The 27,617-nt window shown below is 42.0% G+C and overlaps 1 protein-coding gene across 1 annotated transcript in view; it reads left to right on the top strand.

The window, feature by feature from the left end:
- The first annotated feature begins 405 nt into the window (after positions 1–405).
- LOC117255600 (calpain-2 catalytic subunit-like) overlaps positions 406–27,617 on the top strand; it is a 41,281-nt gene continuing 14,069 nt past the window's right edge. Inside the window, exons 1-11 of the mRNA XM_033624686.2 lie at positions 406–753; positions 14,231–14,300; positions 17,189–17,307; positions 20,276–20,409; positions 20,541–20,709; positions 23,213–23,296; positions 23,388–23,473; positions 24,954–25,019; positions 25,138–25,298; positions 25,511–25,680; positions 25,788–25,799. Coding sequence (XP_033480577.1) covers positions 517–753; positions 14,231–14,300; positions 17,189–17,307; positions 20,276–20,409; positions 20,541–20,709; positions 23,213–23,296; positions 23,388–23,473; positions 24,954–25,019; positions 25,138–25,298; positions 25,511–25,680; positions 25,788–25,799 — 1,308 coding nt within the window. The 5' untranslated portion in view covers positions 406–516. The remainder of the gene's footprint in view (positions 754–14,230; positions 14,301–17,188; positions 17,308–20,275; positions 20,410–20,540; positions 20,710–23,212; positions 23,297–23,387; positions 23,474–24,953; positions 25,020–25,137; positions 25,299–25,510; positions 25,681–25,787; positions 25,800–27,617) is intronic.

Below are 27,617 nucleotides of genomic sequence, written 5' to 3'. Positions count from 1 at the left end.
TTGTTTCCTGATTCTGTGACTGACTGATGGACATCATCAGCTACAGACAGACAGAGGGAGGGAGAGACAGACAGACAGGGGAAGGGAGAGAGAGACAGACAGGGGAGGGAGAGAGAGACAGACAGGGGAGGGAGAGAGAGACAGACAGACAGGGGAGGGAAGGAGAGACAGACAGACAGGGGAAGGGAGAGAGAGACAGACAGGGGAGGGAGAGAGAGACAGACAGGGGAGGGAGAGAGAGACAGACAGACAGGGGAGGGAAGGAGAGAGAGACAGACAGGGGAAGGGAGAGAGAGACAGACAGGGGAGGGAGAGACAGACAGACAGTGGGAGGGAGGGACAGACAGACAGGGGAGGGAGAGACAGACAGGGGGAGGGAGGGAGACACCGTCAGCTGGCTCCTCCTCCGGGTTTCGGGGCGGAGGTCTGAGAGACTCTGAGTCAGAAACAGAGAAAAAGTTTGATCACAGATCTTGGGACTGTCTCTAACTTTTGTCCTCCGTCTTGTCCTCCATCATGTCCGGCGTGGCGTCCACTCTGGCCAAGAAGCGGGCCATGGCTGCGGGCTTCGGCACCAACGCCAACGCGATTCGGTACCTGAACCAGGACTTCTCGGCTCTGCGGGCTCAGTGTCTCTCTGCCGGAAAACTCTTCTGCGACCCGACCTTCCCCGCGGCGCCCGAAGCTCTGGGCTTCAACGAGCTGGGCCGCAGCTCCTACAAGGTCCGGGGAGTCACCTGGAAGAGACCAGGGGTAAGAACAGGGGCCCGGGACCCGAACCGGGGTCCGTGGGGATGGGTGGGTGCGTGGGTGGGGTGGGGTTGGTTTGGGTGGAGGAGGTGGAGGAGATGCAGTTTGTTGTCAGATTCCCTTCAGGCTCATAACTCTGCTGCTCCGCCCTCATGGAAACAATCCACCAGGCTCCAAAATACCCTCCGTGTGTTTGTACAGGGAAATGAGACAGAATGATCGAGATATGATCGAGATATGATCGAGGTGTTACAGAGATGTTATAGATATGTTATGAAGATAGAGATAAAAGTGTCAGAAATATAGACATGACACAGAGATGATATAGAAGTGTTATAGAGTTATTAAAGATACCATAGACATAATGTAGAGATATTATATTAATATAGAGATAATATAGAGATGTTATATTAATAAAGAGATAATGCAAAGATGTTATATTAATATATAGATAATGCAGAGATTTTATATTAATAGAGATAATGCAGAGATATTATATTAATATAGAGATAATATAGAGATGTTATATTAATATAGAGATAATGCAGAGATGTTATATTAATATATAGATAATGCAGAGATTTTATATTAATAGAGATAATGCAGAGATGTTATATTAATATAGATAATGCAGAGATTTTATATTAATAGAGATAATGTAGAGATGTTATATTAATATATAGATAATGCAGAGATTTTATATTAATAGATAAGGCAGAGATGTTATATTAATAGAGATAATGCAGAGATGTTATATTAATATAGATAATGCAGAGATATTATATTAATATAGAGATAATATAGAGATGTTATATTAATAAAGAGATAATGCCGAGATATTATATTAATATAGAGATAATGCAGAGATGTTATATTAATAAAGAGATAATGTAAAGATGTTATATTAATATATAGATAATGCAGAGATGTTATATTAACATAGAGATAATGTAGAGATGTTATATTAATAGAGATAATGCAGAGATATTATATTAATATAGAGATAATGTAGAGATGTTATATTAATAGAGATAATGCAGCGATATTATATTAATATAGAGATAATATAGAGATGTTATATTAATATAGAGATAATGTAGAGATGTTATATTAATATAGAGATAATGTAAAGATGTTATATTAATAAAGAGATAATGCGGATATGTTATATTAATATAGAGATAATGCAGAGATATTACAGAGCTGTTATTACTGACATGATAAAGACGATATGACAGAGCGAGCAGCAGAGTTCAGGAGCTTCATACAAACATTCAGGTTCTGTTTATTTGTACATGTCATATCTCTACACGGTCTGTGTGTGTGTGTGTGTGTGTGTGTGTATGTATCTCATCTTACACAATATCTTATAACGTCACTGTTATAAAGATATTAGAGAAACTTCACCTCATGATGTCAAACTCATCTTGGAAGGCTGTGAGATCCATCGCTGTGATCAGAGTTGAACTCGTGTCTGTATAGGAGCCACAGTCTGTAGAGGATGTCATCAGACGCTGTGACGCTTCATTGTTACTGACTGTGTGAATAAATAATGAAACACATTTTAATAAAATGATGATCATAATGATATTACAGAGGAGCAGGAAGGAATATCAACACTGATGCATCTGATGTGTCTCTGTCAGACTGTAGACATGTGACATCACACAGAGATGTTTCCATCCTGTTCTTCCAGAAACGACCTCATGTTGAAATATTATGAAGTCAAATTTAATAAAAACTCAGTGACTGATATGATGGAGGGAGCAGGAACATGTGTCCAGCCTTCTGATGATAATTTTAGGACATAAAAATAAAAGTTAGTTTCATGGAAACATGTTGAAGTTTCTGTTTCCTGCAGCAGCACAAAAACAAGCTCCCGAACAGCAGCGAACAGAAGAAAGAAAAGTGATCTTACTGTAGTAACAGACAAATAAAGTAAATAAACTACAAAAACATGACGCTCCATGACGCTCCGTGACGCTCTGTAACGATCTGTGATGCTCTGTGACGATCTGTGATGCTCTGTGACGATCTGTGATGCTCTGTGACGATCTGTAATGATCTGCGATGCTCCATGGCGATCTGTAATGATCTGTGACGCTCTGTGACGCTCTGTAACGATCTGTAACGATCTGTGACGCTCTGTAACGATCTGTGACGATCTGTGACGCTCTATGACGCTCTGTGACGATCTGTGACGCTCTGTGACGCTCTGTAACGATCTGTGACGCTCTATGACGCTCTGTGACGATCTGTGACGCTCTGTGGCGATCTGTGATGCTCTGTGGCGATCTGTGACGCTCTGTGACGCTCTATGACGCTCTGTGACGATCTATGACGCTCTGTGACGCTCTGTAACGATCTGTGACGCTCTGTGCTCTGAGTTTAGGGAGGCTGACCCTCCGCCTTGATGGAAGCATCTGAAATGCGATGCGTCTGAGACAGCCGCGAGCTTTAGAGGCGACCCCCTCGTCATACAGATGCTGCAGGTTATTAAAATAACAGCAGTGATGTCACAACATCACCACTTCCTCCGCCTCGTTCTTGTTCACATTTCCAAACCAGCTGTTGATGTTAGAGGAAAGATGGGACCTGATAAAAACAGAAGAGAACATTTTCATGATCGTCCTGTCATAATCCAAACTGCTCGGCGTCGGTCTGTTGTCTGACAGATGTCGTCAGTGCTCAGATACTTGTACCGCTTCTCCGCTGCCGCCGACCCCCCCTCCATCACACAAGGAGCAGGAAGGCAGGACCTCCTCCCAAAATCAGACTGGTCACAGTGGTTAACAGGTTCATCCAGTCGTGGGCCGTGATGGTGTTCTGTCACCATGGTGTAGAGTCATCCGTGTTCCTCAGCACAGATGTGGATGTGTGATTCCTCCGACAGTCACCTGTGAATAAAAGAGGAGAAAGAGCAGGGCCCTGCGTGGATCCATGGAAGACAGAGTCCTGTTAACTCGGACCGTCTGAGACCCGTTTGTTCAACGTCAACGAGCCGAAACACAAAATTACAATGAGAGAAAAGTGTGTGAGCTAAAACGTGTGACTGAGTACGATAAAAAGCAAACGAGCATGATTCATATTTCCCTCCAAACGCCTCAGAACGAGATTTAAGAGCAGCTGCAGCGTCCTGCGCTCCCCTGGTTGACCTACAAATGTCTGTGTGTGTTCACAAATACACACAACATGTGTAACACACATCAGTGTAAGCACAGTGTGTGTTTCACTCCCTCTGCTCAGACGGCTGTGTTCAGCAACACGCTTCTTCAACATGTTACATACAATATTCAGTTTGACTCGTGCAGAGTGAAACAGATCAAACATGTGAGGAACAACCCGTGAGTCATCAGAGATCCTACATGCCACAGAGATGAGTCACTACGCTCCCATAAACACAGAGGTGCTTCCTGGGAGGAGACGTCACATGGCGCTCATTAAACACACTGACACACTTTACATGTCAGACACTCTTCATTTCAACACACAGTGAAAAGCACTTGGTTGTACTCAGAGTACTTTGTAATGTAAGTAATCTGTCCTCGTGCAGATGTGTCAGTCTGAGAGTTTTCAGAAGCAGGAAGTGGAGAGAAGAGGAAGAGGAGGAGGAGGAGGAAGAGGTGACTGTAACTGAGTCAGAATAAATACAGTCATATTGATACAACGGCCAGCCGCACTTCCAGAGTTCAGGCAGGGACGGACCTTTGAAAGTTGAAAGCTGGGTAAGATCAAGACGTTCGACAGTTCAGGACGCCGGCGTTAAAGACAAAGAACAGACCCACGCTGGTTCATTTATGTCCAAATCTCTGCCAGGCCACGCCCTTCTCTGGCAGCACTGTCACTTCCTATTGGTCAACTGCAGAAACATTTTGGGGACATGCTTTAATGGCTGAGTTAAAAAAGTCCACTGAGTTTGTCAATGTTTGAACAAACCCTCATTGGTTTATGGCCAAATTTTGCAAAAGGCCAAACTGGTGGCGCCCCCTACTGACTGATACAAAAATGATTTAACACACGTGGTTCAACATTATTACTTACAGTTTTTCTCAATTGTTTACACACATTTTCTGAAAGCATGCCTCATACTCTCAGAACTCTACACACAAATCAAAAAACACACACACACAATGGGCAAAACCCCTCAATTCTCCTGCAAAATGAAACTTTACATTCAAAACAATGTTATTTCTTCTCAAAATGTTATTTTGTTTTCAAATGACACACACAAACCATCATATGAACAGACATTTATAAGAACCAGTTGAACACTGATGTGCTCAATGTAAAACACTATGATGAATGGAAAACACTTCTTCTCCATTCATCATAATGACTTAGGCCTTTTTTTGTTCAGTGTTACACTTACTACAGACAGTACATACATAAGTGTGTTGTAAAATATTTTAGAATATTGTTTTTATACTCAGAACACACAAATACACGGTAACAAATATATTTTATTTTTCCCACAACACAGTGTACATCCCAACCAACACAAAGTTGCACATACAGTGGTCTACATACAAAACAACAGAAGAATTTACTGTATACACTTACAGTAAAAAACAAAACAAAACTATGCTGCATCCTCTCTTCTGTTTCGGTCTGGCCACAGCACCTCATCCACATCACAAGCAATGTTTTCCCTGGCCAAGCAGCGGGGGAAATATCGCCTAGCATGGCGAATCCAGCCATGAAAAGCATCAACTGCTATATCTCCACATGCGTCTTCCATAGCTTGGAGAAGGGGTATACGCGTTTGTGGATTTCGGTCATACACTTTCCATCTCCAGGCAGAAAAAGTGGCTCGGATCTCATCAGAGATTACGGTCCTTGGCCTTCCTCGTCCTCGTCCTCCCCGTCCTCCTCCTCTTACTCTCACTCCTCTGGCTCTGGCTCTGCCTCTGTTTCCAGTGTTGGCATCCATTGCTCCAAAACAGAAAAGCTCACCTGGTGCCCTTTTATGCTAAAGCTCTGATTGCTAATTGTAAAACTGTGTGACAGGTGTTTGCCCATGTGATGAGTCAGTGTGCATAGTAGGGCCATTAACTTTAGAATTTTGAATGACAGTGTGTTCTTTGTGAAAACAAGAGCTTTTCTTCATGAAAATTGTGCCAAATGCAGAGAATTGTGTGTAGTGTTTTGAAAAAAATGTGTTTTAGAACTGCAATTTGAGTGTAAAGCAGGAATTGTGCTTGTAGTTTAGCAGAATTGGTTCAGGGGGTTGGTGCATGAGTTACATGTTGTGGTCATTGTGTCTCAAGTACCAGTATTTGTTTGTAAACAACTGAGAAAAACTGTATCATTTCCTGCAGGTTTTGTGATGATTGGACACTTTCTGATATATAGTCTGATTTGTTTGCATGTGTAGCGCCCCCTAGTTGTTGATTTGAAGGAAACGTTCAGGGTATGACTCAGGTACTGATGTGGACGTGTAAGTTTAGTGATGATTGGCTCAACGGTCATAGAGTTACAAACATTAATGTGCTGAGCCACGCCCCCTCTACAGTTGATTGGTCAATGTCATCAAACCAAAATGCTTTTGATGACATCTGATGAGGTTGGTCCAAAGATGATCCACAGACACTTTGGTACAAATTGGACCCACGCCTTGGGAGGAGATGTCAACCATGTGTTTTTTAAAAAAATTCAAAATGGCGGACAATCTAGTGGGCGGATCTTAAGGGTTCTTGAGGCTTTTGTAGAATCCATACAGCTGAACGTGTGTTGAATTTCATGTCAGTTCAACAAATGGTGAGATGGTGGTGACCTTTCAAACTAAAGAACTTCTTTGACCTTAATTATAGCGCCCCCATCTGGTTTCCTGAGTAGCATTTATACACAACTTCCAGTCACTGACGAAAATGTCACGTCTCTATGATGTACCATCTCACGGGAATTTGTGAAAACATTTCTGAATAATATAATAATAATGAATAAAAACTTGTGTACTCATCCAGAGGTGGGAAGTAACTGAGTACTCTCAAGTACTGCATTCAGGTAAAACTCTGAGGTACTCGTACTTTACTCGAGTATCCCTGCTTCTCTCCGTCTCTGTACTGTTACTGCACCATATTTATCTGACAGCTTCAAAGTTTGGATGAAACAAAGGAGCCAACAAGACATGAAGGAGTTAAAAAACATGGACAGCAGTAAAATGACGCCGACACATGAAGTCATCCGAACACATGATGCAGACGAAGCGACTGCTGTACTGCAAGAGCCCCGACTCTTACTGCTGGTTATACTCACACAGTTTGACTGCAGTGAGGCTGAAAATCTTTCAGTGTTAACGTCTTTCAGCTTTGACGCTGCGTGTTGAATGTGACTGCACATGTATGTGATACCTCGGTATGCAGTGTGTCGTGTTAATAAAGTTTGAAGTCTGAAACATCGAGACCTGCGTCAGCTTCAGAGTTTCACCTCAGATATTTCAGGAATGTTCAGAGTTATTTAAACATGTAAAGCAGCTTCTTGTCCGCAGAGTAAATTCCAGTAAACATGTCCTGACGACTGAGACTCAAACTGCACTGAGACTAAACGACCTGATGATGGACAGGTCCACTGGGCCCCGGGGCCCCGAGGCCTCTGTGTGATTGTTATTAGCAGTTGTTCTTGCAGAGTCAGATTCTGGGAACAGGAGCTGAGATATTTAGTTTAATGTTGCAGACTGAGTGCAGACTGGATGTTTCTGCTGCTGGCAGGAAACTGCTTCCTGTGACTCTCTAACAGAGCGCGCTCTGATATTAATATGAAATCTGTGCAGAGTCAGTGTGAAGCTGCTGACGAGGATCTGTCAATAAAAACATTAATATGACTTAAGTACAGAAACATTAAGATATAACTGAAGTACCAACAGTAACAGTTTTGTTATTATTATTATTATTATGCATTAATGTGTGGATCAGCTTAATGTTGATCAGCAGGTAAAGGTGGAGCTCCTTTAAACACCACCGCAGAGATTCATCTATATTATAAAGATACAGCTTATTACTGTAACATGGATTCTGATTGGTCAGTGACAGCGTTCTGTCTGAACAGTGGACTGCGTTTGTGATCACCTGTGATCAGCCAAATTACGACATCATCTATAAATCAATAACTAGTTTTATTGAAGTCCCAAATTAAGACGTGTTTTCTTTTTGTGTCCTCACTGACAGTGTGACAGTGTGTAAGTATCACTGACAGTGTGTGAGTATCACTGACAGTGTGACAGTGTGTAAGTATCACTGACAGTGTGTGAGTATCACTGACAGTGTCGGAGTATCACTGACAGTATGTGAGTATCACTGACAGTGACAGTATGTGAGTATCACTGACAGTGACAGTGTGTGAGTATCACTGACAGTGTGTGAGTATCACTGACAGTGACAGTATGTGAGTATCACTGACAGTGACAGTGTGTGAGTATCACTGACAGTGTGTGAGTATCACTGACAGTGACAGTGTGTGAGTATCACTGACAGTGTGTGAGTATCACTGACAGTATGTGAGTATCACTGACAGTGTGTGAGTATCACTGACAGTATGTGAGTATCACTGACAGTGACAGTGTGTGAGTATCACAGACAGTGTGTGAGTATCACTGACAGTGTGTGAGTATCACTGACAGTATGTGAGTATCACTGACAGTGACAATATGTGAGTATCACTGACAGTGACAGTGTGTGAGTATCACTGACAGTGACAGTGTGTGAGTATCACTGACAGTATGTGAGTATCACTGACAGTGACAATATGTGAGTATCACTGACAGTGACAGTGTGTGAGTATCACTGACAGTGACAGTGTGTGAGTATCACTGACAGTGACAGTATGTGAGTATCACTGACAGTGACAGTGTGTGAGTATCACTGACAGTGACAGTATGTGAGTATCACTGACAGTGTGTGAGTATCACTGACAGTGACAGTGTGTGAGTATCACTGACAGTGTGTGAGTATCACTGACAGTGACAGTGTGTGAGTATCACTGACAGTGTGTGAGTATCACTGACAGTATGTGAGTATCACTGACAGTGTGTGAGTATCACTGACAGTATGTGAGTATCACTGACAGTGACAATATGTGAGTATCACTGACAGTGACAGTGTGTGAGTATCACTGACAGTGACAGTGTGTGAGTATCACTGACAGTGACAGTATGTGAGTATCACTGACAGTGTGTGAGTATCACTGACAGTGACAGTGTGTGAGTATCACTGACAGTGTGTGAGTATCACAGACAGTGTGTGAGTATCACTGACAGTGTGTGAGTATCACTGACAGTGTGTGAGTATCACTGACAGTGACAGTGTGTGAGTATCACTGACGGTGTGTGAGTATCACTGACAGTGACAGTGTGTGAGTATCACTGACAGTGACAGTGTGTGAGTATCACTGACAGTGACAGTATGTGAGTATCACTGACAGTGTGTGAGTATCACTGACAGTGACAGTGTGTGAGTATCACAGACAGTATGTGAGTATCACTGACAGTGTGTGAGTATCACTGACAGTATGTGAGTATCACAGACAGTGTGTGAGTATCACTGACAGTGACAGTATGTGAGTATCACTGACAGTGACAGTATGTGAGTATCACTGACAGTGTGTGAGTATCACTGACAGTATGTGAGTATCACTGACAGTGTGTGAGTATCACTGACAGTGACAGTGTGTGAGTATCACTGACAGTGTGTGAGTATCACTGACAGTGACAGTGTGTGAGTATCACTGACAGTGTGTGAGTATCACTGACAGTGACAGTGTGTGAGTATCAGTGACAGTGACAGTGTGTGAGTATCACTGACAGTGTGTGAGTATCACTGACAGTGACAGTATGTGAGTATCACTGACAGTGACAGTGTGTGAGTATCACTGACAGTGTGTGAGTATCACTGACAGTGACAGTGTGTGAGTATCACTGACAGTGTGTGAGTATCACTAACAGTGTGTGAGTATCACTGACAGTGACAGTGTGTGAGTATCACTGACAGTGTGTGAGTATCACTGACAGTATGTGAGTATCACAGACAGTGTGTGAGTATCACTGACAGTGACAGTATGTGAGTATCACTGACAGTGTGTGAGTATCACTGACAGTATGTGAGTATCACTGACAGTGTGTGAGTATCACTGACAGTGACAGTGTGTGAGTATCACTGACAGTGTGTGAGTATCACTGACAGTGACAGTGTGTGAGTATCACTGACAGTGTGTGAGTATCACTGACAGTGACAGTGTGTGAGTATCACTGACAGTGACAGTGTGTGAGTATCACTGACAGTGTGTGAGTATCACAGACAGTGTGTGAGTATCACTGACAGTATGTGAGTATCAGTGACAGTGTGTGAGTATCACTGACAGTGTGTGAGTATCACTAACAGTGTGTGAGTATCACAGACAGTGACAGTGTGTGAGTATCACTGACAGTATGTGAGTATCACTGACAGTGTGTGAGTATCACTGACAGTGACAGTGTGTGAGTATCACTGACAGTATGTGAGTATCACTGACAGTGTGTGAGTATCACTGACAGTGTGTGAGTATCACTGACAGTGACAGTGTGTGAGTATCACTGACGGTGTGTGAGTATCACTGACAGTGACAGTGTGTGAGTATCACTGACAGTGACAGTATGTGAGTATCACTGACAGTGTGTGAGTATCACTGACAGTGACAGTGTGTGAGTATCACAGACAGTATGTGAGTATCACTGACAGTGTGTGAGTATCACTGACAGTATGTGAGTATCACAGACAGTGTGTGAGTATCACTGACAGTGACAGTATGTGAGTATCACTGACAGTGACAGTATGTGAGTATCACTGACAGTGTGTGAGTATCACTGACAGTATGTGAGTATCACTGACAGTGTGTGAGTATCACTGACAGTGACAGTGTGTGAGTATCACTGACAGTGTGTGAGTATCACTGACAGTGACAGTGTGTGAGTATCACTGACAGTGTGTGAGTATCACTGACAGTGACAGTGTGTGAGTATCAGTGACAGTGACAGTGTGTGAGTATCACTGACAGTGTGTGAGTATCACTGACAGTGACAGTATGTGAGTATCACTGACAGTGACAGTGTGTGAGTATCACTGACAGTGTGTGAGTATCACTGACAGTGACAGTGTGTGAGTATCACTGACAGTGTGTGAGTATCACTAACAGTGTGTGAGTATCACTGACAGTGTGTGAGTATCACTGACAGTGACAGTGTGTGAGTATCACTGACAGTGTGTGAGTATCACTGACAGTATGTGAGTATCACAGACAGTGTGTGAGTATCACTGACAGTGACAGTATGTGAGTATCACTGACAGTGTGTGAGTATCACTGACAGTATGTGAGTATCACTGACAGTGTGTGAGTATCACTGACAGTGACAGTGTGTGAGTATCACTGACAGTGTGTGAGTATCACTGACAGTGACAGTGTGTGAGTATCACTGACAGTGTGTGAGTATCACTGACAGTGACAGTGTGTGAGTATCACTGACAGTGACAGTGTGTGAGTATCACTGACAGTGTGTGAGTATCACTGACAGTGACAGTATGTGAGTATCACTGACAGTGACAGTGTGTGAGTATCACTGACAGTGACAGTGTGTGAGTATCACTGACAGTGACAGTGTGTGAGTATCACTGACAGTGTGTGAGTATCACTGACAGTGTGTGAGTATCACAGACAGTATGTGAGTATCACTGACAGTGACAGTGTGTGAGTATCACTGACAGTGTGTGAGTATCACTGACAGTGACAGTGTGTGAGTATCACTGACAGTGTGTGAGTATCACTAACAGTGTGTGAGTATCACTGACAGTGACAGTGTGTGAGTATCACTGACAGTGTGTGAGTATCACTGACAGTATGTGAGTATCACAGACAGTGTGTGAGTATCACTGACAGTGACAGTATGTGAGTATCACTGACAGTGTGTGAGTATCACTGACAGTATGTGAGTATCACTGACAGTGTGTGAGTATCACTGACAGTGACAGTGTGTGAGTATCACTGACAGTGTGTGAGTATCACTGACAGTGACAGTGTGTGAGTATCACTGACAGTGTGTGAGTATCACTGACAGTGACAGTGTGTGAGTATCACTGACAGTGTGTGAGTATCACTGACAGTGACAGTATGTGAGTATCACTGACAGTGACAGTGTGTGAGTATCACTGACAGTGACAGTGTGTGAGTATCACTGACAGTGACAGTGTGTGAGTATCACTGACAGTGTGTGAGTATCACTGACAGTGTGTGAGTATCACAGACAGTGTGTGAGTATCACTGACAGTATGTGAGTATCAGTGACAGTGTGTGAGTATCACTGACAGTGTGTGAGTATCACTAACAGTGTGTGAGTATCACAGACAGTGTGTGAGTATCACTGACAGTATGTGAGTATCACTGACAGTGTGTGAGTATCACTGACAGTGACAGTGTGTGAGTATCACTGACAGTGTGTGAGTATCACTGACAGTATGTGAGTATCACTGACAGTGTGTGAGTATCACTGACAGTGACAGTGTGTGAGTATCACTGACAGTGTGTGAGTATCACTGACAGTGACAGTGTGTGAGTATCACTGACAGTGTGTGAGTATCACTGACAGTGACAGTGTGTGAGTATCACTGACAGTGTGTGAGTATCACTGACAGTGACAGTATGTGAGTATCACTGACAGTGACAGTGTGTGAGTATCACTGACAGTGACAGTGTGTGAGTATCACTGACAGTGACAGTGTGTGAGTATCACTGACAGTGTGTGAGTATCACTGACAGTGTGTGAGTATCACAGACAGTGTGTGAGTATCACTGACAGTATGTGAGTATCAGTGACAGTGTGTGAGTATCACTGACAGTGTGTGAGTATCACTAACAGTGTGTGAGTATCACAGACAGTGACAGTGTGTGAGTATCACTGACAGTATGTGAGTATCACTGACAGTGTGTGAGTATCACTGACAGTGACAGTGTGTGAGTATCACTGACAGTATGTGAGTATCACTGACAGTGTGTGAGTATCACTGACAGTGTGTGAGTATCACTGACAGTGACAGTGTGTGAGTATCACTGACGGTGTGTGAGTATCACTGACAGTGACAGTGTGTGAGTATCACTGACAGTGACAGTGTGTGAGTATCACTGACAGTGACAGTATGTGAGTATCACTGACAGTGTGTGAGTATCACTGACAGTGACAGTGTGTGAGTATCACAGACAGTATGTGAGTATCACTGACAGTATGTGAGTATCACTGACAGTGTGTGAGTATCAGTGACAGTGTGTGAGTATCACTGACAGTATGTGAGTATCACAGACAGTGTGTGAGTATCACTGACAGTGACAGTATGTGAGTATCACTGACAGTGACAGTATGTGAGTATCACTGACAGTGTGTGAGTATCACTGACAGTATGTGAGTATCACTGACAGTGTGTGAGTATCACTGACAGTGACAGTGTGTGAGTATCACTGACAGTGTGTGAGTATCACTGACAGTGACAGTGTGTGAGTATCAGTGACAGTGACAGTGTGTGAGTATCACTGACAGTGTGTGAGTATCACTGACAGTGACAGTATGTGAGTATCACTGACAGTGACAGTGTGTGAGTATCACTGACAGTGTGTGAGTATCACTGACAGTGACAGTGTGTGAGTATCACTGACAGTGTGTGAGTATCACTAACAGTGTGTGAGTATCACTGACAGTGTGTGAGTATCACTGACAGTGACAGTGTGTGAGTATCACTGACAGTGTGTGAGTATCACTGACAGTATGTGAGTATCACAGACAGTGTGTGAGTATCACTGACAGTGACAGTATGTGAGTATCACTGACAGTGTGTGAGTATCACTGACAGTATGTGAGTATCACTGACAGTGTGTGAGTATCACTGACAGTGACAGTGTGTGAGTATCACTGACAGTGTGTGAGTATCACTGACAGTGACAGTGTGTGAGTATCACTGACAGTGTGTGAGTATCACTGACAGTGACAGTATGTGAGTATCACTGACAGTGACAGTGTGTGAGTATCACTGACAGTGACAGTGTGTGAGTATCACTGACAGTGTGTGAGTATCACTGACAGTGTGTGAGTATCACAGACAGTGTGTGAGTATCACTGACAGTATGTGAGTATCAGTGACAGTGTGTGAGTATCACTGACAGTGACAGTGTGTGAGTATCACTGACAGTGTGTGAGTATCACTAACAGTGTGTGAGTATCACTGACAGTGACAGTGTGTGAGTATCACTGACAGTGACAGTGTGTGAGTATCACTGACAGTATGTGAGTATCACTGACAGTGTGTGAGTATCACTGACAGTGACAGTGTGTGAGTATCACTGACAGTATGTGAGTATCACTGACAGTGTGTGAGTATCACTGACAGTGTGTGAGTATCACTGACAGTGTGTGAGTATCACTGACAGTGTGTGAGTGTCTTCAGTGTCCCTGATCTGATGTTGTCTCGACCTTCAGGAACTGGTCCGTAATCCTGAGTTTATTCTGGGCGGAGCCACCAGGACTGACATCTGCCAGGGAGCACTAGGTGAGTTTTACTGACTGTTCCTGAATGCAGCACAGCCTGCGGATTGTCAGACTGTCCCTGAAATCATCACTGTTGCTGTCGTTCGTGCTGTTATCTCTGTTAGATATTAGCGGCCACGTTGAGAGCTGTGTGCAGACAATATTTAATGCTTTAGAACTTTATTCCTTTTTTTTAAATCATTAATATTTGAACAGATTCTAATGAACCTTTGAAGACTCACATGTGTTTTACTCTCTGTTAACCTCCTGTGTTCAGAGTTGGTTTTACCTTCAATCCCGGTTTAACACCTGGACGCACCTGTAGGATCTGTGACCTCACTAATAATCCCTTTTCACACAAAGTCGTGAGAGAGCATGACGAAATCACAGAGTCAAAAGAGTCGTGACATATAACACAACACCGACGGCCGCTAGCGTGACATATAACATACGTGTCAGCAGCTCTTTATAAACAATAACAATGACATCACGTGTCCCTGTTATATGGCGGCTGATCTCGTCCTCTGCTCGGAGGGTAAGGAGCTCCTGGACCTTATTGTTTGAGTTAGCTGCTAACTACTATCAGCTGCTGCTCTTCTTCTTTGAGTTAGCTGCTAACTGCTAGCAGCTGCTTTTTAAATGTCCCACGGCAGGTTGCCGTCCATGATGCTGTCCTGCTGGCTGTCCTATTTATACAGATATCGTTGAGCTGTGACTACTTCCTGTGGCGGGTATAAGGAGAGACGAGTCTGACTTCTGTAGTACTGTTCATACAGAATGGTGAGGTGGAGTAACCGTGTGAACCGCCTTTAAAGGGGCTCTTGTCTGAAGCCAATCAGGGTCCAGCAAGAGACACTGAGGCTTCACAGGGAAGACGGAGACGTCCTGTGTCCGACTGTCCGGCTGTAGAATTCGGACAGACAGACAGACAGACAGATGAGACGTTTCATATAATGGTGTCAAATCTGAGTCCAGATCCAGAGAGTTATTAAAGAAAGTGTTTGATCATCAGTTCACATCAGAACTGACAGAACACACCCAGTTTACAGCACAACTCTCTCTGAACAGAAACTTAATGAGAACCAGATCTGCTGTAATTAGAGGGCGCTGCCACGCTGAGCTCTGATTGGCTGAGCAGGAAGGAGCAGAACAGGAAGAGGCCTGCCAGCTATTGTTAGAGGGTGAGAGACAAACATCAGAAAGATGGAGGGGGAGAGGGGGGGATATGTGCTGTCAACCAATGAGGACACACCCTGACACACACACACACACACACACACACACACACACACACACACACACACACTGGGTGTTGTGGTGATGACTCACCAGCATGCCGTGCCTTCATTAAACCACACTGAGCTGTAGCCGCTGTTGTTGTGTTACTTTACTGTAAAGCTCTGTTCACACATGCAGAAACATCTGTCTGTCTGTCTGTCTGTCTGCCTGTCTGCCTGTCTGTCTCTGCCTGTCTGCCTGTGTGTCTGCCTGTCTGCCTGTGTGTCTGCCTGTCTGTCTGTGTGTCTGTATTAACATCTAAGCAGTGAATATTTGTGAACAGGAAGTGCAGCAGCAGCAACTGCAGGGAGTTGTTTCCTCCCATGACTTGAATCCTTCATCAGGAACACAAAAAAGAAAAAAGCTGTGAATAGACTCAGGGCGTTGGTTCGATCCCCTGCCGGTCGGGACCACATTATGACACCGCTGTGTTTTTCTGACACCACGTGTGTCCTCATCTGTCGCCGGTTTCTCAGTGTGAACTGTTTGTGTCATTTCCTGTTCAAAAATCAGGTCCAAGCAGAGACAGCTGAGAGTGTTCGTCCCTCCACAGAGACGCAGGCACTTTGAATCAGTGTGAAACTTTTAGATGATAAAGTTTGTATGTTCGAAGGATTCAGACACATCAGTGAGTCAAAAGTCACAATAACTGAAATGAGTGTTTTTCCTCTGGCAGTGGGCGGGGCTTAGTTAGGGACTGTTCCTTATTTATCAGGGGGGTGGAGGGGTGCGGTGAAGCTTCAAATATTTTTCCTTGGAAAATCCATGACCCTCCCTCCTCCATAAATGACTTATAAGATTTTTAAAACTTTGATGTTTGAAAGTTACAAATTGCAGATGAAATCTTGGAGTTAAACAAAAGTCTCAGTTTTTCACTCTTTTCGCACAAACATATTATTTTTGGACAAATTTTAAATGAGACGTAGAGTAAAAGGTGATTTTAGTGAAAATCACTATTTTAAGATCAGATTTGGTTGTGTGTGTTTTTTTTTCTGACAAAAGCATTCGTTGCACATGATGTGTTCAAGGACTGTCAGAAGTGAGATCATTTCTGTCTGTGATAAATTTTGCAATTTTAAAGGAACAAGGCAAAAATAGGCAAAAAAAAATTTAAACAAACAAAAAAAATAGCCAAAAATATTTTAAAAATTGCAAAAATAAAAAAAAAAGACTAGCAAACATTTTAAAAGAAAACATACCTTACAAACCCGCCTCAGGTTTGGTTTGGGTTTTGTTTTAATGACAGTACTCACCTCCCCATGCAAGAATAGTGCATCCTTGACACTGTTTTACAAGAGCATCCTGGACTTAATCATTTCTCCCTTCAGCAGAAAGATAATCAATGATTGGAGACATTTTTGTGGTGCTGACACGGCGCTGTGGAGACAGCAGTGACCTCTGAACTCTCGGCCCTTAGGTGGATATTTTCATGTGCTTTTCATCTTGTTTAAGAAATATTGAAGTAAACGGGCTGCCCTTCAGGGTATGAACCCTCCAGATGTTAGCGATCTTTCCTGTAGCGCCACCCTCAGGACAAACTTCATCTCTCAGACTGTACGAGCAGATGAACCATCAGGATGTTGGTTGTAGTGAACTGCGCAGTCCGTTTCAGGTGTTTTCCTGTCTGTCCAGGTGACTGCTGGCTGTTGGCGGCCATCGCCTCCCTGACGCTGAATGAGTATGTGATGGCCAGAGTCGTTCCCTCTGACCAGGGCTTCGGTGATGACTACGCCGGCATCTTTCACTTCCAGGTAACAGAATTGTGACATGAGTGAAGAGCGTCAGTATCAGCTTTATCACAGTGTCTGTCTGTTAATGTGGCCTGCAGCTTCAGTCCTGTTCCTATGGTTACCAGCAGATTAACACACCGTCAGCTCAGACTGAAAACAGACAAAATGTCCATATATGTGAATGTTCGTGTCGTTCATAGATGATACCTGTCAGCCCGTGTTTCAGGCATCTACGTTGTGTTTGGTAAAGAGAACCAGAACAAACAGTAAACAGCAAGGGGTTTTTGAGGCAGAGCAAATGTCCCTCATTTATTGGCTGATGGAATAGGAAACAGAAACTGACCTACAGTGGCTGCAAAGGCCAATCAGGCTCAGCACTGCGGCGAACATATAAGTTACTCCCTGATATATTTACCCAAGTAAATTCATGATAAACAAAAATGATATGGGACCCAGCATTGAACCCTGTGGAACTCGACAACTAATAATGGGCCTAATCTGTCCACTAGTGACGCTTTCACCCTCCAGATGTCTCTTTATTTACACACAAAGTTTCTGACATTTGTTTTAAAGGATGAATTAACATTCTACCAGGAGACAGTTAGCATTTCAGCTAACACTGACACATTTACAGTCCTTCTGAAAATAAATCACATTAAGAAATAGGAACCTTTGGCATTTATATAGCGATGCTGCTACCTATGCTAACATAAAGCTAATCAGTCCTGATCCTCAGGACCATATCCATCTCAAAGAACCGTTATCTGCATAGACATTGATACGTAGACGCCACATTGACTGTGTCAGCTAGGGATGTTAGGGATATTAGCAAAAAACGGGCATCGGATCGGTTTGCATGGAAAAATGCCGATCCAAGAACTCCAATCCAGTTTTTCACAGAGGAGTCCGATCCAGGTTTTCCGGCCAGCCCAGCGCTCCGCAATTCAAGCAGTCCATTCCAGTGATCCGCTCCAGTACTTACTATCAATCCACCAGGCCAGCATGCAGACGGCAGACACACACGAAGGGTAGGAGGAGTAGCGGTCAACTTAGTTAACTGACTATTTGTTTTCTGCTCTGGTGTTTTGAGAGTGATATTTTCATTTGGTTTACACTCTTACTGTTTAAGTAAAGAGCACTGATGGCATTGTTTTGGGCACAATTAGTGAAACTGGAGCCTGGATGGACTATTGCTTGTTTAAACAGTTGTACAATATTGTGTGCCTGTGTACCAGGCTGGCACTGACACTACTAAAATAACTGAAAAGGAAAGGCTGCATTGTTTGTTAAATGTCAACAATGTCTTGTGGTGTTAATCTATTTTTTATTTATTAGGGGGCAAAGCACAAGTGTGTGGAGTCTTGCTGCTATTTTAATTTCAATGTTAGACATTTTAAAGATTTCTTGTGTTGATTTATTTTCTATTTATTAAGGGGCCAAAGCAGCCAAAGCAAACCAGCTATATTTTTTATTTAATGTTAATGTTCAAGTTTAAAGTTTGTTTATTTAACCCTGTTAACAATAAACAGGTCAGTTTCTCATACCAACTGTTGTGGATCATTCTAACTAACCTGATTAAGTAGTTGTTCTTGTTAGAGTAATATTGCTTGATCAAACCTTTTCTAACATGACTGACAACAAAATAAGTGAATATGTATAATACGCGCTTGGATTGGATCGGTATCGGTATCAGCCAGAACTCAAGGCTGTAATATCGGTATCGGATCGGAAGTGAAAAAGCTGGATCGGGACATCCCTACTGTCAGCCCTCTGCAGTGATACATCAGCGTCGCCGCCATATTGGAGAGGAGACGACTCATCTGTAAACAAATGACAGTTATACAGTTATAACAATCCTTATATTTCTGAGTCCTTTCCTATCCATGGGTTTATGATCTAAGTAAAGTAGAAATAAAGTTTTGTCTCCAGTTTATTATAATCTGGATATTCAGTCTGTAATGACGGCTGGACGCTCAGTAGAGGAGTGTGTGTCACACTGACATCAACTGAATTACTGACGTGGTGGAAAAGAATTCATGATCATGAGGAATTATAGAAACTCACTCATTTATTAAACATGAATTTGTCTCATTTTACATGGTTAATACTTGGAGATACATGGAGACGTCCACATAGAATAGAATTTAATATGGACGTGACAACTTTTCTACTTGTTAGCTAACGCTGTCTGTTTATTATTGAATAAAGTAACGGTGACTAATGCTCATTTTGGGAGAGGCCGCTGTTAGAAAACATGTCCTTTAGTATGTGATATAAAGGCTGTGCTCGCTAGGGCTGTCAAATTTAGGTTTTAGGTTTGAACCTAAATTTGATAATTCGAATATCATTAATAATTAATTAACACTATTAATAATGTTGTATATCACTGCCAATCCCGTTCGGGCGGAGATGGCTCGCGCACAAGCCGGGCCACAGAGGGACACTGAGATATGGCTCAGATAGCGAGGCAGAAGTTGGTCATACCTGGCACTTCAGTGAGGTCAGAACGGCTGTTTTCATCCAAGTGTCACATTCATATTGCAGCAGCAATAAGCATCTTATTTTTTGTGGGGTTTTTTGAAAAAAAAAAAAAGATAATAATATTAATAAATTCGAATATTATTCGAACTCTACTAAATTAATTCGAAAATATTCTAACTCAATTTCATGGTGCTTTTGACAGCCCTAGTACTTGCTAACACTGACAGCCAGAAACAAAAGTCTATGATCCATTGTCTGTTTGATCATCTAAACTAAGAACATGTTTTCTTGTGGTGTCCTCTGTAAAATGATCAGTGCTGACAGCTACTGTATTATGTTCTGATCCAGGAGGTCATCAGCTTACATCGTTAGCTAGCTAGCAAATATACTGTAGTTTTAAAGTTTCTATTCACTGCATCTTTTTTTAAGCTGGAGACAGGAAGAAGAATTCAGACCATTAAGAGAAACTTTCAAAGTAAATGTCCACATTTTTTCCTGTGGTCTTTAGTTCTGGCAGTTCGGGGAGTGGGTGGACGTGGTGATCGACGACCGTCTGCCGGTCAAAGACGGAGAGTTAATGTTCGTCCACTCGGCGGAGGGGAGGGAGTTCTGGAGCGCCCTGCTGGAGAAGGCCTACGCCAAGTAAGACCAGCCAGGGATTCAACCCGACAACCTTCTGTTCCAAAACCACAACATAATGTTCCTTTCTGAGTCTTAGTTTGGATGTGTATCAGTAGTATTAACACTGCGGTCACACTCGCCCTTCGTCACAGAGTTAACGGCTGCTATGAAGCATTGTCTGGCGGATCCACCACCGAGGGCTTTGAGGATTTCACCGGAGGCATCGCTGAGAACTTTGACCTCCGAAAACCTCCCTCCAACCTGTTCCAGATCATCAAGAAGGCCCTGGAGGCCGGAGCGCTGCTGGGCTGCTCCATCGACGTGAGTCTGACACACTGACTGTATATTCACACTGCTTTTTTATTTACAGGTGAAGAATGTTTGAAATGTTTCAGTCTGATAATATTCAAGATAAAGCTGCAGTTTCCAGAAGTTTCCATAAATCCAGTAGCTTCCTGTGGCTTTGTCAGCTGAACCATCTGACAGAGTTCAGCTTTAAACTAACGCCGGATTTCCACTGGATGCGTGTCCGTTGCAGAACGGCAGCACTGGTTATCAGCTGCGTGCTCCGCCGTCCGTCAATACCCACTGGCTGCGTTTCTGTGCGGTGCGGTGCAGCTCAGCCGGAAGACATCTGTGCACTGCCATGATTAATATCTCCTCGTCCATGGTGTTCACGGGGTGAAATGACGTCTGAAAACCTCTGACCTGTTGACTTCAGGCCTGCCTCTGCCCATTATGTAGTTTTTAAGATGTAGTGCAGGGAAATATGATCCACCGTGAACACTATATTTTATTTTGAAAATTAACCGGATGTTTTATTGTGTTTCTGTGCACGACTTCCTGCCCCGCACGAGCTGCTCTGTGCTGAATTGCTGCTTTGTGCTCCGGCGTCCAGCAAAAATAGAAGTCCTGCATATCTGTTGCGGAGGGCTCCGGAGCTGTGACGGAGCCGGAACGCAGCACAGCTGCAGCCGGTGGAAACACACACATTGACTAGAATTGAATGGTATCGGCTCTGCTGCCGTGCCGGAGCGGAGACGCAGCCAACACGCATCTGATGGAAATTGGCCTTAAGGCTCTCTGCTTCACTTTACATCCCGTCTGTTTGTCAGGAGTCACAGGAGTGACTGTAAAAGACAATGGTGTCCCTTTACAGGGTCCTCTCACACCACATCCACTTTGTAAATTGTTCCACTCTGCTATGAGCACAAGTGATTTTGCATCGAGACTCTATTGGTTCTTATTGCAGTACTCTTACAGACCTCTGGCGTTAGACATGATGTGGAGAAGAGATGTTCCAGATTTGGAACCTACATTTGACTGGGATAAAGTGTGGTTTAGTGTGGGCTTAGATCCAAAACCCTGATCATCAGCAAACACATTATAATTATATACATAGGGTATATTTAACTCCTAGGAAGCTTCATTTGATGAAGGTTATCCTATGTGTACTTTCTGTTCTTCCAAAGTGATTGGCAATTATGTTCACATGTTTTGGGAGTGTACCCCAGTGGCCGAATTTTGGAAGACAGTTGCTTTTAGTCTCAATAAGTTGTTTAAGATCAGATTGCCCTGTTCGCCTGCTACACTCATTTTGAATGATTTGTCAAGGCTGGGTTTGACACTGGACAAGAGAAGAGCACTGTTGGCTGGACTTAGGGCTGCAAAAAAACTAGCTGCCACACGTTGGAAACCTCCACATTCACTCTCTTTTCGAGCATGGGTTTTAACATATTTAAATATTGTTTATTTGGAGTTGCTGACAGTTAGAGTCCATGGAGCAAAAGAGTCAGCAATAGAGGCTTGGCATTCACTTTGAACTATCCTCCATGGGTTTCAGGTGTAATTTGTGACTGAGGTATGGAGTTCTGAATCCAGGGGGTGGGTAGGTTATATTTGGGGTTGGACTTTTGCTATGACTTTATTTTATATATACATATATATATATTTATTTATTTATTATTATTATTTTATTTTACTTAATTATTTATTTATTTTATGTATAGTTATGTATCTGAATATATATTTTATGCTCTATTTTTGTAACGTCTAACCTATCTATATCTTTCTTGAATAAAAAATAAAATTTGATCACAAAAAAGGAGTTACAGGAGCATACTGATGCTCTGATACTGATGCCAGGCCAGAAAAAAAGATCAGTGTCAGATTAAATAACATAAAAATTTTCCCATTATAACGAGACCGTTTTCACATTAGAACAAGAAACTTGTTCTAACGTGAAAACATCCTGTTATAATAGGAAAAATCTCATGTTGTATTACCGGACACTGACATATACAGTATGTATATATATATATATATATATATATATATATATATATATATGTATATGTGTGTATATATATATGTATATATATGTATATGTATATGTATACATATATATATACATATATATGTGTATGTATGTGTGTAAGTATATATATATATATATATATATATATATATATATGTGTGTGTGTGTGTGTGTGTATGTATATATATATATATATATATATATATATATATATATTTATATATATATATGTATATATATGTGTGTGTGTATGTATATACATATGTATATATATATATATATTCTAGCCTGGCATCAATGCGCTTCTTTAAATATTTCCTCTGAGATGAAGGAAGAAAATTCCTGCTGATAAAAGCTATTAAACCAAGGGATGACAGTGCATCACACTGAAGATCAACGTCTGAGGTTTTATTTTTACAAAGTTTAGTTTTTGGTGTTTGGACTGTTGATGATGATGATGATGACGATGTTGGTGACTAAACCATCCCTGTTGTTGCTTTGGTGCAGATCACCAGCGCCGCAGATTCAGAGGCCGTCACCCGGCAGAAGCTGGTGAAAGGCCACGCCTACTCTCTGACTGGCGCTGTGGAGGTGATGTCATGTCCTTAAAATAAAACAAGATGAGACGATGTGAAACAAGAGGAGGAGAAAATGTTGTTGTTGTTGTTGGTGTTGCTTCCAGGTGAACTACCGCGGTCGGATGGAGAAGCTGGTGCGGGTGAGGAACCCCTGGGGTCAGGTGGAGTGGACTGGAGCCTGGAGCGATGGGTAACCAAACTGACACTGAACACAGACGTTAGCATGTTGTGTCACTGCAGTGTGATTTATAAGAGGACGGTGATATCTAGGGATTAATATTTGGAAGAAACGAGTATCCAGTACAGATAATGTACTTTCTACGAGTTTGAGTATAATCCAAGTGCTGCTGATGAAGGAATATCCTCATCTGGGCAGCTGCGGTCGATCTCTTTCTCTTGGAAACAAAAATGATCTGATGCTCAGTCTAAAATATAATAAAAATAGCAACCTCTGATCGACAGGTCTCAGCATCATGCTGAAAATACAAACTTCCACTGTCAGTCCCATTTATTTTGTTTATGAGACGCACGGCTGGATACCGATGATGGTGAATTCACAGAGTCCTGATAATAAACGAATGGGCAGCTCTACAGAAAGATGCTAAGGGAAGAGATGAGATGAAACAAGATATTAAGAGATGATTCGTTAGAGCAGGTGGGAAGAGATGAGATGAGATGAGATTTAGCAGAGTTGAGATAACAAAAGAAGAAATGACATCAGACGAACTAAGATGGCGTCTGATTGGACGCTATAGCTAGCTAGCTAACCACTGTAACCAAATTTGCAAATCTCAGGATAGCCAAGGAATGACCCGCCCTCCTCTCCATCTGACTGGCCAGTACACATTGCTGTCATTGGTTTAGACAGGATAAGTGGGATTGGTCAGGGTAAGCCAATCAGAGGCAGAGTAAGGCCAGCTGTTCCTTCGCTATCCTAGGATTTGTAATTTCGCCCACTGTAAGGGCTACTTGTAAGCTAACATTAGCCACTGGAACATTTGCTGTTAGCCCTGTGAGCGAAGTTTCAGCTGAAGATGGTTGGCTTCAAATGTCATAAATCATATACGATTTAGCTGAAACATACGGTTAGCTCGTAGGCTAACAGCAAACATTCTAGTGGCTAATGTTAACTTACAAGTAGCCCTGTTTGAGATGCTTGCTAGCTATCTGTAGCATATAGCACATGCTGCATTCAAATGGGGGTGCATTCACAAGAAGAGCCCACGTGAACGCCCCCCTCCTGTGGTATTTATGATCCTGTAGGTGGAGTTCTTGACGTCATGTATACGAATTCCCACGTCATAAACATGACGCTCATTTAAAGGGCTGCATCAGTTTCTGTCCACTTTTTATCCCACCACACCGGCAATAACTGTGACCAGAGGCATTATGTTTTCAGGTTGTCCATCTGTATGTCTGTCTGTATGTCCCATTTTTATGAACATGATATCTCAAGAAGGCCCTCAGAGAATTTCTTTATATTTAGCACAAACACCTGACTCAATGAACGATGAACCAATTGGATTTTGGTGGTCAAAGGTCACTGTGACGATACATGTGTCTCATTGTCTCGAACACGATGTGTGAAGAACAGCTTGAGGAAGTCTGAGATCTGTTTTCTCGTAAAGTCCATTCTGTGTTAACATATTATCATTATTATGTTCATACAGATCATCTGAGTGGAATTATGTGCAGGGAGACTGCCCACATGCCAATGCAGAGGACGGAGAGTTCTGGTGGGTGGAGTCTGAAATATTTTCATTACCACAGACACAGATTGATCGGTCAGGTCCTCACAGTGATGTTTGTAGCTGCAGAGTGAGAGCGCTTCCCTCTCCTGTCCCGTCTCTGCAGGATGTCCTTCAACGAATTCTTGCGTCACTACTCTCGCATTGAGGTGTGCACTCTGACCCCCGACACCATCGAGGACGACTCCGTCAAACACTGGAGCGTCAGTAAGTTCGACGGCTCCTGGAGGAGAGGATCCACTGCCGGCGGCTGCAGGAACAACCCCTGTAAGTACAGGAAGTACAGACTGAAGTCTGCTGCTGCGATCTGCAGTGACAGAAGGCACCAACACTGCCTTCAAACTTAAAACCATATATATGTAGGGATCCCCCTGATTGACACTGATACAGGTCTGATCAGACCTGAGCTGGACAAGTGGAGGGTTTTCTCTGTATGGTGGAGCTGGAGGTTTGTTTGTGAGCTGGTTTCTCCTCTGCAGACACATTCTGGATGAATCCTCAATTTATGATCAAGCTGGAGGAGGAAGACGATGACCCAGATGATGGAGAGGACGGCTGCAGCTTCGTGGTCGGTCTGATCCAGAAGAACCGCAGGAAGCTCCGTAAACAAGGAGAGGACATGCACACCATCGGGTTTGCCATCTACGAGGTGAGAGCTGAAGACGTTTCAGATCAGATCAAGAAGTGAAGGATCTAAAGGGTCTCTGGACAGAGATGATAGGAACAAACTGACCTTTGTCTTCTGTTTTACTTAAGGTTCCCGAACAGGTGAGCTCTGGAGCCCGACGAAACCTTCAGCTCAAAGGTCAAACACTCATTACACAAACACACAACAGCACACCTCAGCCATCTGTTTAACGAGTGTCAGAGTGGTGACGATGTGATGACGTCAGAAAGAACCAGATCTGTGATTTCAGCGTGTTTCCAAGTCATTCATCTGTTCACACGCAGGAGACAAACATGGACCATGTGACAAGGAAAATGTGAAGCTGTGAAGAAACAGTTCAACATTGACCTGGATTATGATTCTTCTTTGTCTCTCTAAGAGTCACATGTTCATGACAGCGCTGAGTGATATGCACAAAAGTTCATATCTCTGTATTTTCAGGCCAAATGGCGATACACCATATATATGTGGGTATTTTCTACGAAATGGGCTCTGTATTTTCAGCTGCAGGTCGAAGCCACATTTGAGATGTCACAAGCATAAACTATAACATGAGGATAAACTATAACATGAGGATAAACTATAACATGACTATAAACTATAACATGAGGATAAACTATAACATGACTATAAACTATAACATGACTATAAACTATAACATGAGGATAAACTATAACATGAATATAAACTATAACATGAGGATAAACTATAACATGACTATAAACTATAACATGAGGATAAACTATAACATGACTATAAACTATAACATGAGAATAAACTATAACATGACTATAAACTATAACATGAGGATAAACTATAACATGAGGATAAACTATAACATGACTATAAACTATAACATGAGAATAAACTATAACATGACTATAAACTATAACATGAGGATAAACTATAACATGAGGATAAACTATAACATGACTATAAACTATAACATGAGGATAAACTAGAACATGAGGATAAACTATAACATGACTATAAACTATAACATGAGGATAAACTATAACATGAGGATAAACTATAACATGACTATAAACTATAACATGAGGATAAACTATAACATGACTATAAACTATAACATGAGAATAAACTATAACATGAGAATAAACTATAACATGAGGATAAACTAGAACATGAGGATAAACTATAACATGAGGATAAACTATAACATGACTATAAACTATAACATGAGGATAAACTATAACATGACTATAAACTATAACATGAGAATAAACTATAACATGAGAATAAACTATAACATGAGGATAAACTATAACATGAGGATAAACTATAACATGAGGATAAACTATAACATGACTATAAACTATAACATGAGGATAAACTATAACATGAGGATAAACTAGAACATGAGGATAAACTATAACATGACTATAAACTATAACATGAGGATAAACTATAACATGAGGATAAACTATAACATGACTATAAACTATAACATGAGAATAAACTATAACATGAGGATAAACTATAACATGAGGATAAACTATAACATGAGGATAAACTATAACATGACTATAAACTATAACATGAGAATAAACTATAACATGAGAATAAACTATAACATGACTATAAACTATAACATGAGGATAAACTATAACATGAGGATAAACTATAACATGAGGATAAACTATAACATGAGAATAAACTATAACATGAGAATAAACTATAACATGACTATAAACTATAACATGAGGATAAACTATAACATGACTATAAACTATAACATGAGGATAAACTATAACATGAGGATAAACTATAACATGAGAATAAACTATAACATGACTATAAACTATAACATGAGGATAAACTATAACATGACTATAAACTATAACATGAGAATAAACTATAACATGAGAATAAACTATAACATGAGGATAAACTATAAC

The sequence above is a fragment of the Epinephelus lanceolatus genome, chromosome 3 (genome assembly GCF_041903045.1).
Source record: "Epinephelus lanceolatus isolate andai-2023 chromosome 3, ASM4190304v1, whole genome shotgun sequence".
NCBI classification, from domain to species: domain Eukaryota; kingdom Metazoa; phylum Chordata; class Actinopteri; order Perciformes; family Serranidae; genus Epinephelus; species Epinephelus lanceolatus.
The sequence above is the reverse complement of the archived record's forward strand: the minus strand, read 5'-3'. Positions and strand labels throughout refer to the sequence as shown.